The sequence below is a fragment of the Hypanus sabinus genome, chromosome 14, assembly GCF_030144855.1.
Source record: "Hypanus sabinus isolate sHypSab1 chromosome 14, sHypSab1.hap1, whole genome shotgun sequence".
Taxonomy (NCBI): domain Eukaryota; kingdom Metazoa; phylum Chordata; class Chondrichthyes; order Myliobatiformes; family Dasyatidae; genus Hypanus; species Hypanus sabinus.
In genome coordinates this window covers 33467771-33480227 of record NC_082719.1, presented here as the reverse complement: position 1 = coordinate 33480227, position 12457 = coordinate 33467771, and the positions used below count along the sequence as shown (strand labels likewise).

At 44.5% G+C, this 12457-nt stretch overlaps 1 protein-coding gene across 1 annotated transcript; it reads left to right on the top strand.

The window, feature by feature from the left end:
* The first annotated feature begins 2033 nt into the window (after window positions 1–2033).
* LOC132404653 (ATP-dependent helicase brm-like) lies at window positions 2034–10829 on the top strand. The gene is made up of 2 exons (XM_059988965.1): window positions 2034–2187; window positions 9607–10829. The coding sequence occupies exon 2, from the start codon at window positions 9776–9778 to the stop codon at window positions 10103–10105; it is 330 nt and encodes a 109-aa protein (XP_059844948.1). The 5' UTR covers window positions 2034–2187; window positions 9607–9775; the 3' UTR covers window positions 10106–10829.
* The last annotated feature ends 1628 nt before the right edge of the window (window positions 10830–12457 follow it).

Sequence of the window (12457 nt, the reverse complement as noted above, 5' to 3'; positions counted from 1 at the left end):
GCGTCAAGGTTAAATGTATTGTGAAACTGCTACTCTTTTTTGCTGAAACAAAATGGGGGGGACTAAAGTAAAAGATTTTTTATACAAAATGTACTTTATTCAAAAATAAAATTATATACAGTAAACCATTCAATGACTTTCAATCCTTTACGAATGTTTCCATTACGGTCTTTATATTTTCACACTTTTCGCCACCCACGTAGCACTGTTATTCCATATTAACATTCCCTTGTTGAGGGGTATACACCCCACCCCCTACCCTCAATTCCCGCGGGAGAAGAACCCTAGACCGTGGTCCTTCCCCACTGGGCCCTTGTGGTGGCTGCACCAAGTTTCAGTGCGTCCCTCAGCACGTACTCCTGCAGCCGAGAATGAGCCAGTCGGCAGATTCCCCCACGGTCATCTCCGTGTGCTGGTAGACAAACAAGTTTCGGGCCGACCAAAGAGCGTCTTTGACCGAGTTGATAATCTGCCTGCAGCACCGGGTGTTGGTCTCGGTGTGCGTCCCCGGGAACAGTCCGTAGATCAGAGAGTCCTCTGTTACGCAGCTGCTGGGGATGAATCTTGACGCTGTACCTTCCATCCTTCCATCCTTCTCCGCAAACTCACAGTGTGCAAAGAGGTGGGTCACCGACTCCTCCTCACTTCAGTCCTCCCGTGGGCAGCGGGGTGTGGAGACCACGTTCCGGGCGTACAGTGAAAGATGGAAAGAAAAACATAATCTGTTTATATTTTTCTTTTCACCCGTCAGCTATCAGACGGATCAGAATAACGCGAAATTCCGCAGCTTACATTTGTAACGAGTTTGTTAACAACATTAGTTTTAGGATTAAATGCTTTAAGACATGAGTGATAATGACGCCTCAGGACAGAAAACCTAACTATTCAACTGAATATCCTTGTGCTTAACTTGAATATGGACACTCGGGCCAACGTAAATTTTTTTCCACTTAAATATTTACAATGACTTTCGGTGCGTCGGCCTTTCGTCCCTGCAGGTTCCTCTCTGGACAATTATAAGGCATACAAAGAGGCCAATTAAACAACCTTTCATTGAATACTGTATAAAGTCAGAACTGAAGAGACGAGAGTTCACGCTTGACAGAAATGAGATATATAGCTGTTATACTTGGCTTGTTGACTCTTACTGCCCGCATTCCGCGGTAGGTACAGTTACCAAGTGCAAATATGACAGGACGCTTAAAACCTTGAGAGAAATTCGTACTGAAAGAGTTAATATTCTCGTATTTCCTAAGCCCACAGCGTAACGGATACTTCAACTGGTGTGTGTGTGTGTGTGTGTGTGTGAGTGTGTGTGTGTGTGTGTTCGCGCACTATCTTCTAAACTTTATTTTCCGTAGTGAAGGACTCGTTAAGAGAGAGAAGATAACTGCTAAATAGCTCCCTCGTCTTGGAGATCCGGGCTGTATTTGTTGGGCATCATTCTTCTGAAGAGGTCACCGTTGTTGAGTGTGATGGTTCAACACGCCAACCTTCGACTAGAGTTCCAGTCTCAAGACTTGCCTGGTTGCCGCCAATCCCCAGTTTATCTTCCTTCTTGTGGAGAACCAGCCGAGGATCGACTCCCGTCCAGACAGGTTGGCCCTGAGGTCACGATCCTGCCGACCCGCACCTAGAAGTTTTGAAGTCGCCGGGGAGCAGGGGTGGTTGAATTTCGGGGATTGTAATGCGGCCCGGTAGAGGGACAGTTACCGCCCACCACTCTGTACTGCTGGGCGTGCGTGGGGCGGAGGGTCTGGAAATCGGAAAGCGGGAACTCCTGCAGGTTGAAATAAGTGTTCCGTCGGGGTTAGGTCTGGAAGAACAACACGTAGCTGGTGATAGATGGAAGGGGACTGAGCTGGTTCTCATCTGACAAACAGCGGTGATCACGTCTCTTGTGCCTCGGTCTTAATATGCTTTGCCTACTCAACGGGAAAATCGGTTTAGCAAGCAGAAAACTGAAGTTTGCTTTCTTTCTTCAGTATACTTGTTTAACTTCCCGAGCACCTGCGACGTAATTGAATAGGCGAAGAGCAATAGATTCACCGCGGAAAGCTGCGTGATTGTCAGCTCTGCGACCAAGGAATTCCGCAGGTGCAACTGGCGATGGGATAATCGGAGATTTCACCTTGTATCTGAAGAGATAACGCCAAACGTCCCAAGAGGAGTTCCGGGAATCAGTGGGTAATTATTCCCGAGGTAGTTCACCCAGAGAGGAGCAGGACGGTACCGTGCACAGAGTCACATTCGACCCAATATATAAACACGACAAATACATGCCGCCCAGTTTTAACGCGGTGAGCGCGGGGTGGCCGGTTGCCGTTGACGGGGTGCGGCGGCTAGCACTTCACATTGGGGTTCTCTAGAACTGGCACGGGAGTTAGTGGTCACAAATGGGATGGAGGTCCGGAGCAGCGAACTGTCACATTAGATATTCAAGACAAAGGAACTTATTTTAAAAAACACCAGAAGGCTGCCCTCACCCGCATGTCCTATATTTAAGCCACTTCTACCCTCAACGCATTCTCTCGCGGATAGGGTTTACTTGTCCGTACCTACCGGCCCAACAACCTCAGTATCATTCTCCGTAACGTCCGCCATTTCCAACGGGATCCTATCACTAAACACATTTTTCTCCACCACCCACCCCACCGTTTTTCGTAGGCGTCACTTGCTACATTATTCCCTGGTCTACTTGTTCATCTCCACTCATCTCTCTCCTGAAGTTTGTTCCTGCAAGCGGGACAAGTGCTACACCTGTTTCTTCACCTCCTCCCTCACCACCATTCATCGCTCAAACCAGTGCTTCCAGGTGAGGGGCACCTCTTGCAACCGCGAATCTGTCGGGCTCATCTACAGTACCGGTGTGGCCTTCTCTACCTCGGTAAGACCCGACGTAGATTGGGGGACCACATTGCCCAACTCCGTCGTTCTGTCCGTGGTAAAAGACAGCATCTTCCCATAGCCACCCATTTCAATTCGCCTTCCCACTCCCATCATGTCTGTCCATGGCCTCCTCTACTGCCACGCTCATACTGAAGGATCTACACCTCATATTCTCTCTGGGGAGCCTCCAACCTGATGGCAATAGCATCGATTTTGTTAACTTCCGGTATTTCCCCCGCCCCCTTCTCTCTTTTCCCATTCCTCATCTGGTTTCACTCTCTTTCCTTCTCTTCTCCTCACCTCCTATTGGTCCTCCTCCTCCACCCCTTTCTTGGATAGTCCACTGTCCTCTCCCGTTCCTCCTTCTTCTTCACCCTTTAGCGGTTCCAGCTATCCCCTCCCTCCCAGCTTCTTTCTTCGTACCCAGCTACCTTCCTCCTCACCTCGTTTTTCCTACCACCTGCCAGTTTGTACTACTTCCCCTCCTCCCACTGTCTTGTTCTGGCTTCTGCCCTCTTCCTTTCCAGTACTGATGAAGGGTCTCTGCCTGAAATATTGACTATTTATTATACTGTTCCAGAAGCTGCCTGACTTGCCCAGTTCCTCCAGCATTTTGTGTGTGTTACTCCAAACTGCAAATAGGTTAAGTCATGGAATGGTGGTCTCTCAAACCAGATCGTTCTAGAAACTGGGCTGTGCATGTTGGGTAGTTAGCTCACACACTTGGTGTTGGGAATGTGTGGAGTGATGTCATCTTCATGTGTTAGCAAATTGGGAAATGTTTTCTTTGGTCACTTGTAATGAGCATGCGTTGTTAAAATTCTGCTGACTGCAACCACATACTTTAAATAGCTGCACAGTCAATTGATGTTTAATTCTGCAGAAGGCTCTAGGAATATTCAACTGTTCAGGCAGCATCTATATGGAATGAACTGAAATAATATTTCAGGCTAACATCAGACCTAGGAATTTTTTTTAAAGGTCTATCTTATGTTAGTAAGGGTGGAGAGACAAAAGGGATTGTCTGTGATAGATGGGGACTAAGGTTGTCCTCTTCAAGGCCCTCAAACTTCTTTTTTCCCAGTAAATTGATTGCACTGGTATAGAACTTGGATTTTTCAATTTGAGGTTGAGAAACAGGAATCTTGAAACTTAATTTAAATGCTCTGAACTTAAATAAAGATAATTACAGTGGTGTGAAGAATGTGTTGTCTAAAGTGGACTGAGAAAATAGATGAAAGAACATGATGATAGATTGTCAATGGCAGACATTTAAGGAGATAGTGTCAGGCCAGACAGCTTTGCTGAAATTTATGAATTATGGAAAGAAAAGGTCACACTGTGCATTTTTAACTAAGGAAGTTAATGATAGTAGCAAATCAAAGGGAAAAAAACTATGTTCTGAGGATTTATGGTGGCCACAAGTTTGGAACTTTTTTTTACATTGGATGAGTGAAAAGATATATGTTCCCCTCTGCCCAAGGTAGGCAGTCTAAAACCAGAGAGCACAGATATAAGGTGAGAAGAGTAAAATTTAAAGGGGGCTTTTTTATACAGAGGGTAGTTGATATAATATGAAAAGAAATACCAGACTAGGGGAAGCCATAGAAGTGGATACGATCACAATGTTTAAGAGAATTTAACAGGTTCCCATGATGGGAAAGATTTAGAGGGATACAGGCCCTGACGAATGGGATCAGCTCAGGTACACAAACTTGGTCAGCAGAGAACTTGGGCAGCACGATAGCTTAGTGGCTGGCACAATGTTTTGCAGTACCAGTGACCTGGGTTCAATTCCCGCCGCAGTCTGTAAGGAGTCTGTACCTTCTTTCCTGTGACTGCATGGGTTTCCTCAGGGTGCTTTGGTTTTCTCCCACAGTCCAAGGACGTACTGGTTGGTAAGTTAATTGGTCATTGTAAGTTGTCCCATGATTGGGAGGAGTTTAAATCAGGGATTGCTGGGTGCTCTAGCTCAAAGGGCTGGTGGGGCCTGCACCACACTGTGTCTCAATAAAATAAGCAAGTAGGTCAAAGGCCTGATTGCATTCTAGGTGGCTCTATAAAAGGGACAGAAGTACCAGCAAATACAGGAATCCTTCAATTCACAAAGTGGTTAGGTTCCTAAAGTACCCTTAGTTATGTTAAAATTATTATAAGGCCGAGTGTGGGGGTTACAATTGGCTTCACCAATGAGTCTTGATGAAGAGTTTCAGTCTGAAACATCAACTGTTTATTCTCCTCCATTGATGTTGCCTCATCTGCTGAGTTTCCCCAGCATTTTGTGTGTGTTGCTCAAGATCTACAGCATTTGCAGAATATCTTGTGTTTACAATTAACCCTTAACATTTAAGGGGGTACAATTGCAGTAGATTGTCAGAAAAACCACCAGAATTTAATCTCCTCCCAGCAGCATGAAAATGAAAACTAAACCATGTTTGTTTATGATATCCATTATAAATAATGTATTTATTTTGTAGATTGCTAACTATTAATCCAATTAAAATGTTAAAAAAAAATTATTGACCTTCATGGATGTTTGAAAGACAATCTTGGAATGTGTTCCCTGCCCTTCAGTGTAGCAAGCAAAATCTTTATTAAGTGATGAATTAAATTAAATAAAATCTTTCATCATAGAGAAGAATCATAAGTGAAAACTCGCTAACAAGTAAGATTTCTAATATAGAATATGAACAGCGTGAATTTTCTGCAGGTGTAAAAAAGAAAGAGAACAGTTAAACTAAATGTTGATGCCTTAGAGGATAAAACTATTGAATTAGTTAGGAGAAATAGAGAAATGGCAGAGATTACATTTAATTATCTTGGATTAGTCTCACCATTTGTATTCTATATTAGAAGTCTTAACGGTTAGTAAGTTTTCATGTATCAAATCTTCCCTATGATGAAAGATGGTGGAAAACAGGGTGATGGTGGAAGTTTCTTTCTGGGACTGGTGTGCCTCAGTGCTGAAGCTGGGCCCCCTGTTGTTTCAAAGTTTAAAGTACATTTATTATTAAAGTATTATACCAAACACAACTTGAGATTCATCTTCTTGCAGCCAGCTGTTGAACAAATAAATGCAATAAAATTAAAAAAAAACACCACAAAGACTGTCATACATCCAATGTGTGAATAAGAACAAGTTATGTAAACAATAAAAAAGGAAACAATCAACCCACAGAATATGAACCACAAAGTACCCAAAAGTAAGTCCACAGCCACATAGTGCTACATCCAATCCAGGAAACCAAATGCTGCAGTCCACAGCCACGGAGCCAGTTCAGCACTGACTGAGGAGAGTGGCGATGGCTGTGGGCTGCAGCTGAAGAGCCAGTTCAACGCTGACGTGAGTAAAACCTCAAGGTATTGAGATGAACACTAGTTCATCCTCTGCCCTCAGTCTTGATGCCTTTTAATCTTGCTTGGCACTTCAATCGGTCAGACATCAGTTCATTATCCACTCTTGGGCCTGGGCCCTGCTGCTTCAGTCTGGCCCCAAGTCTGACCCAGCTATAGTTATCACAGCTGTGCTTGCATTCTCAAGAGTCCTGTTTGCCGAATATTTCAGGATTTTGCAAAAATGCCAGGTCACGCAGATGGTTCAAAAGCACACCTCCCAGCAGGAAATTACAGACTGCAGATTGCAGTGATCGTTGTCCCGGTAAAGTATATTTAGTAATTCAGTTAGCTGTTTGCAAAGCCTTGCCATGTATTTATACCTATTCTTTGGTTATGAATGTACAGGCATGGTTAGTAACTTTGCAGATGACACTAAAATATGTGATATAGAGGACGATGAAGAAGGTTATCAAAAATTACAGAGGGTCTTGACTAGCTGAGCAATTGAGGTAAAGGGTCACAAATAGAGTTTAATTCAGATAAGTGCCATATATTGCATTTTCAGAATCAGAATCAGGTTAATTATCACTGACTTATAAGTCATGAAATTAGTTGTTTTGTGGTAGCAGTACCGAACAAAACATTTAAAAAATACTATAAATTACAAAATAAGTAAATAGTGCAAAAAAGAGTAACAAAGTAGTATTTGTGGGTTCATGGACTGTTCAGAAAATTGTTGGTGGAGGAGAACAAATTGCCACTATATTGTTCAAAGTGGGTCTTCAGGCTCTTGTACCTCCTCCCCATTGGGAGCAATGAGAAGAAGCCACATCCCGGATGATGAAGGGCCTCAGTGATAGATGCTCCCTTCTTGAGGCATCTCCTTGAGGATGTTTTTGATGATGTGAAGGGTTGTGATTGTGATGGAACTGGTTGAGTCTACAGCTCTCTGCAGCCTCCTGCTGCATTGTCCATTGGAGCTTCCAAACAGGCTGTGACAAATCCAAGTAGGACTTTCACAGTAAACAGATCAGCCCTGGGTAAGGCAGTAGGTCAGAGGGGCCTTAAGTACAAGTACATGGTTCAGTGAAAGTGATATTGCAAGCAGACAGGGTGCTGAAAAAGGACTTTGACACACTGGCCTTCATTAATCATGGAATTAAAGTTGGGAGGATATGGTGAGGTTGACACGATGCTGGTGAGGCCACACTTGGAGTAATGTGTTCAATTATGGTCACCCTGCTATAGGAAAAGATTTTAAACCAAAAAGAATGCAGGGAAGAATATAAGGATGCTATCAGGATGAGGGATTGAATCACAGGGAGAGGTTGGACATGCTAGGGCTTTATTCTTTTGAGGGTAGGCGACTAAGAGGTGATCTTATAGAGATATGTAAACATGAGGTATGTAGATAGAGTGAAGGCATTTAGTCAATTTCTCAGCATTGGGGCATTTAGAGGGCACAGGCTTAAAATAGGAGGGGAAAGATTTAATAGAAACTTGAGGGACAACTTTTTTTTTACACAAATGGATGTATCTATGTGGAATGAGGTACCAGAGGAAGTGTTTGAGGCAGGTATAATAATAACTTTTAAAAGACAGTTGGGCAGATACATAGATTAGAAAGGTTTAGAAGATTATGGGCCAAATGCTGCTAGATGGGACTAACTTGGACAGGGCATCCAAGTCTCCATGGACCATTTGAACCAATAGGCCTGTTTCCATGCTGTAGATCGCAATGACTCTATGAATCACATTCCTGCTGCTGTCTATAAGGGGTTGTATGTTCTCTCCATGACCACGTTGGCTTCCTCTAGGTGCTCCGGTTTCATCCCACATTTCAAAAGCGTACCAGTTGGTAGGTCATTGTAAGTTGTCCTGTGATTAGGTTAGGATTAAATCCGATTGCTGGGCAGTGCAGCTCAAAGGCCTGGAAAGGCCTATTCCATGATGTATCTCAAAAAAATAAATAATAAACAAATGTCATGTCATATAAAACAGCCTGATGCACGATCAATAACTCTAGGAGACTGGAAGTGAACTATAGGCTTTTATTAACAGCAGAAAGGGAGCACGACATCTCGGAGACTGAGGGAGGATCAGTGCCCCAATCGCCTTTATACAGGGGTCTGTTGGAGGAGCCGCAGGAGCAGTCAGCAGAGGGGCATGTCCAGACAGGTATACATAGTTTACCACACAGCCATTAAAGCCCTGATTCTGATTCTGATCCATGTGCAACCATGTCTCTTCTCTCTGAAGAGCAATGTTTCTGGAGGAAAAGATTTTCAAAGCCATTGATACTAGAAATCTATAAACTTGATCCATGCCATATATCACAGTTTGCCATCACAGAGTGCTCATTAGTACTTTCTATGCAAGGAAAGTTCTAAAGAGGGAACCAATGAAGAAGCCTGGGGATTCCTTTTTAAAACACTGCAATTGCTTGTTGAGTCATCACTTTGTGACTTCATTTACATGGAGGCTGTTAGGCACTGGAGGCACTATCTTGCTGGCAAAAGGTTCACCTTGCTGACCGACCAGCGCTCGGTTGCGTTCCTGTTCAGCAACCAACAGCGGGGCAAAATCAAAAATGATAAGATTTTGCGGTGGAGGATAGAACTCTCCACCTACACCTATGATATCCTGTACCGGCCTGGCAGACTCAATGAGCCCCCTGATGCCCTATCCCGGGGAACATGTGCTAGCACACAGCTCGACCAGCTGTACACCCTTCATGCACAACTTTGCCATCCGGGGGTCACCCGATTTTACCATTTTGTGAAAGCTCGGAACCTGCCATACTCCCTGGAGGACATCAGGACGATGACCAGGGACTGCCAAATTTGCGCTGAGTGCAAACCGCACTTCTACCGTCCTGACCTGGCACAACTTGTCAAGGCCACCCGCCCTTTTGAACGACTGAGTGTTGACTTTAAGGGCCCCCTTCCCTCCACTGACCGCAATGTCTATTTTCTCAGTATTATTGACGAGTACTCACGGTTCCCCTTTGCCATCCCCTGCCCCGACACCACTGCCATGTCCGTCATAAAAGCCCTGCGCCAGCTCTTCACTCTGTTCGGGTATCCCTGCTATATCCACAGTGATAGAGGGTCCTCCTTTATGAGTGAGGAGCTGCGCCAGTACTTGCTAGCTAGGGGCATTGCTACCAGTCGGACCACGAGTTATAATCCCCGGGGTAATGGCCAGGTGGAGTGGGAGAATGCCACAGTGTGGAAGGCCACACTTTTAGCCCTTAAGTCAAAAAGGGTTGCCGGTCTCTCGAAGGCAGGAGGTCCTCCCTGAGGCACTGCATTCTATCCGCTCTCTGTTATGTATGTCCACCAATGCCACCCCTCACGAACGCCTATTCTCTTTTCCCAGGAAGTCTGTCACTGGGACCACCCTACCAGTTTGGCTGACGTCCCCGGGGCCAGTGCTCTTCCGGAAACATGTGAGGAGCAATAAATACTCCCCGCTGGTAGAGAGGGTTCACCTTCTACATGCGAACCCCCAGTATGCTTACGTGGTCTTACCTGATGGGCGGGAGGACATGGTCTCCATCCGCGACCTGGCACCCGCAGGTGCAGCAGACCACTACCCTGAAGGCTCTCCGGTAACTATGAACCCTGCACCAGAGGTGACACCGTGCTCACCAGGCCCTACACAGACTCCTCACGACACTTGTATACCGGGCGTTTCGTACGCATTTATACCAGGCGCCTCGCACATGCGTGAGGGATCACCGGCGCCTAGTGGGCAAGAACAAGCGCAACCTCCGTCCCCTGTGCAATCACCAATGTTGCCGGCATCTATGCGATCACAGCCGGTGCTACGTAGATCACAGCGACAGATTCGACCACCTGATAGACTTGACTTGTAAGAAACTTCGCCACATGGGGACTCTTTCAAACAAAGGGGGGGTGAATGTGGTGAACTATGTGCCTGTCTGGACACGCCCCCTGCTGACTGCTCCTGTGGCTCCTCCCACAGGCCCCTGTATAAAGGCGATCTGAGGCCTGACGCTCGGCCTCAGTCTCCAGGACAAAGTATGATAGACACTCACTCCTGGTTCCTTCTTCCAGTCAATAAAAGCCGATATCTCGCCTTACGTCTCAGTGTGAGTTATTGATGGTGCATCAATGACTAAAGTGAAGACATTATTTTTAACTGAAAAGGCAATGTAAAGTCATATGCTTAAGTTAACGTGAGCAGGTGTCCTACTCCAGCACTGCAATTGTTTCAACTTCCTATAGTCATTATATTTGATTCCCTTGTCATCAGCAACAAAACTGCAGAAGATAGTCAGTGGGTTAGGCATAATCTGTGGAAACTGCAGGAGAGTTGACATTTGTTGGGGTAAAGCTTTATGCAGAGTCTCAACCCAAAATGACCACTTTCCCTTTATCTCCACGGATGCTGACTGACCTGCTGAGTTCCTCCGGCAGTTGGTTTACTTGCTCCAGATTCCAGCATCCTGTGTCTCCACTTTGTTTTCTGAATGCTTTCATACCTGCAATTCCAATCCACTATTGTTGATATGTAAATTTCCACTGATGGTCCAGAGGCACGGGAAGGTTTGACAAAACATGGTTTCTCTTGGGGATACTAAGGATTCTGTCCCTAAAGTAACAAATATTAGGGACAGTTACTCAGATAACAAGATACTAGGAACTGGCAACGTTAAAAATTCCTTTCACCATTCACTTTATACACAGCTGCTGTCTTGTTGCTGAAGGGAATTGCTAAGTTCCGTCCAACATTTTCAGACATTAAACAAGACATTCATATTCCCTCAGACTCTACACATACAATGAATGTAAAATTAACTATATGGACATAGATAACCACTTCACACAATGGCTTTTCATTTCTTGCAATAACTCCTTCCACGCTTTTCTGGCTATCTCTATAAGACCAAAAGACATAGAAGAAAATTAGACCATTCAGCCCTTCATATCTGCTCTTCCATTTGAACATGGCTGGTTTATCTTGCCCTTTAATGTCCATTCTCCTGCTCTGCCTGTAATCTTTGCTGCCCTTACTAGTCAAGAACCTATCAACCTCTGTTTTAAATATACTCAATGACTTGGCTTACTAGCTAAAAATCCTAACAACCTCTGTTTTAAAAATATTCAATGACTTGGCTTCAACAGGTGTTTGTAGCAATGAATTCCACACATTCAGCACCTTTTGCTAAAGAAATTCCTCTTCATCTCTGTTCTAAAAGGGGTTTCCTTTTATTTTAAGGCTATGCTTTCTGGTCCTAAACTCTCCCACTACTGGAAACATCCTCTCCAAGTCCACTCTATTCAGGCCTATTGACATTTGGTTGGTTTCAATGAGACTACCCCCCCCCCCACCCCCCACATCCTTCTAAATTCCAGTGAATACAGGCCCAGAGCTATAAAATGCTCCTCCTGTATTAAGCCTTTCATTCCCTGATTCATAAACATCCTCTAGAATCTCTCCAATACCAGCATGTTTTTTCCCTTAGATATGGGGTCCAAAACTGCTCAGAGTACTCCACATGTGGTCTGACCAATGCCTTATAAAGCTTCAGCAATTCCCAAAGTGAATGCTAACATTGCATTTCCCTTCCTTACTATCAACTCAATCTAAAAAATTAACTTTCAGAGAATTCTGCACAGACTCCCAAGACCCTTTGTACGTCTGATTTCTGAACTTTCTCTCTATTTAGAAAACCATCTATGCTTTTATTCTCCCACCGGTGCACCATACATTTTCCTACATTGTATTCCATCTGCCACTTCTTTGCCCATTCTCCCAACCTATCCAATTCCTTTTGTAGACTCCTTCCTTCTTTAGCACTACCTGCCCCTCCACCTGCCTTTGTATCATCTGCAACAAAGCCATCAAATTTGACATGCAGATAAATAACACATAATGTGAAAAGTAGCGTACCCAACATTGACCCCTAAGGAACACCATTAGTGACCTGCTCTCATGCCTCTGCAGTTCCCTTTACTCAACTGTAATGTCAATACCCCAATTTCAGATTCTCCCTCTCAAACTGCAGGGTAAATTCTAACATATTATGATCATTGCCTCCTAAAGGTTCCTTTACATTAAGCTCCCTAATCAAATTTGGTTCATTGTACAACACTAAATCCACTTTCCTTGTGGGGTCTACCACAAAAAGCCTTCTTGTAGACGTTCTAGAAATTCCTTCTCTTGGTATCCAATGTTAGCCTGATTTTTCCAGTCTACCTGC

What these genes read in the sequence shown, in the direction of transcription:
- LOC132404653 (XM_059988965.1), top strand. Translation starts at nt 9,776, where the DNA reads ATGGTCTCCATCCGCGACCTGGCACCCGCAGGTGCAGCAGACCACTAC.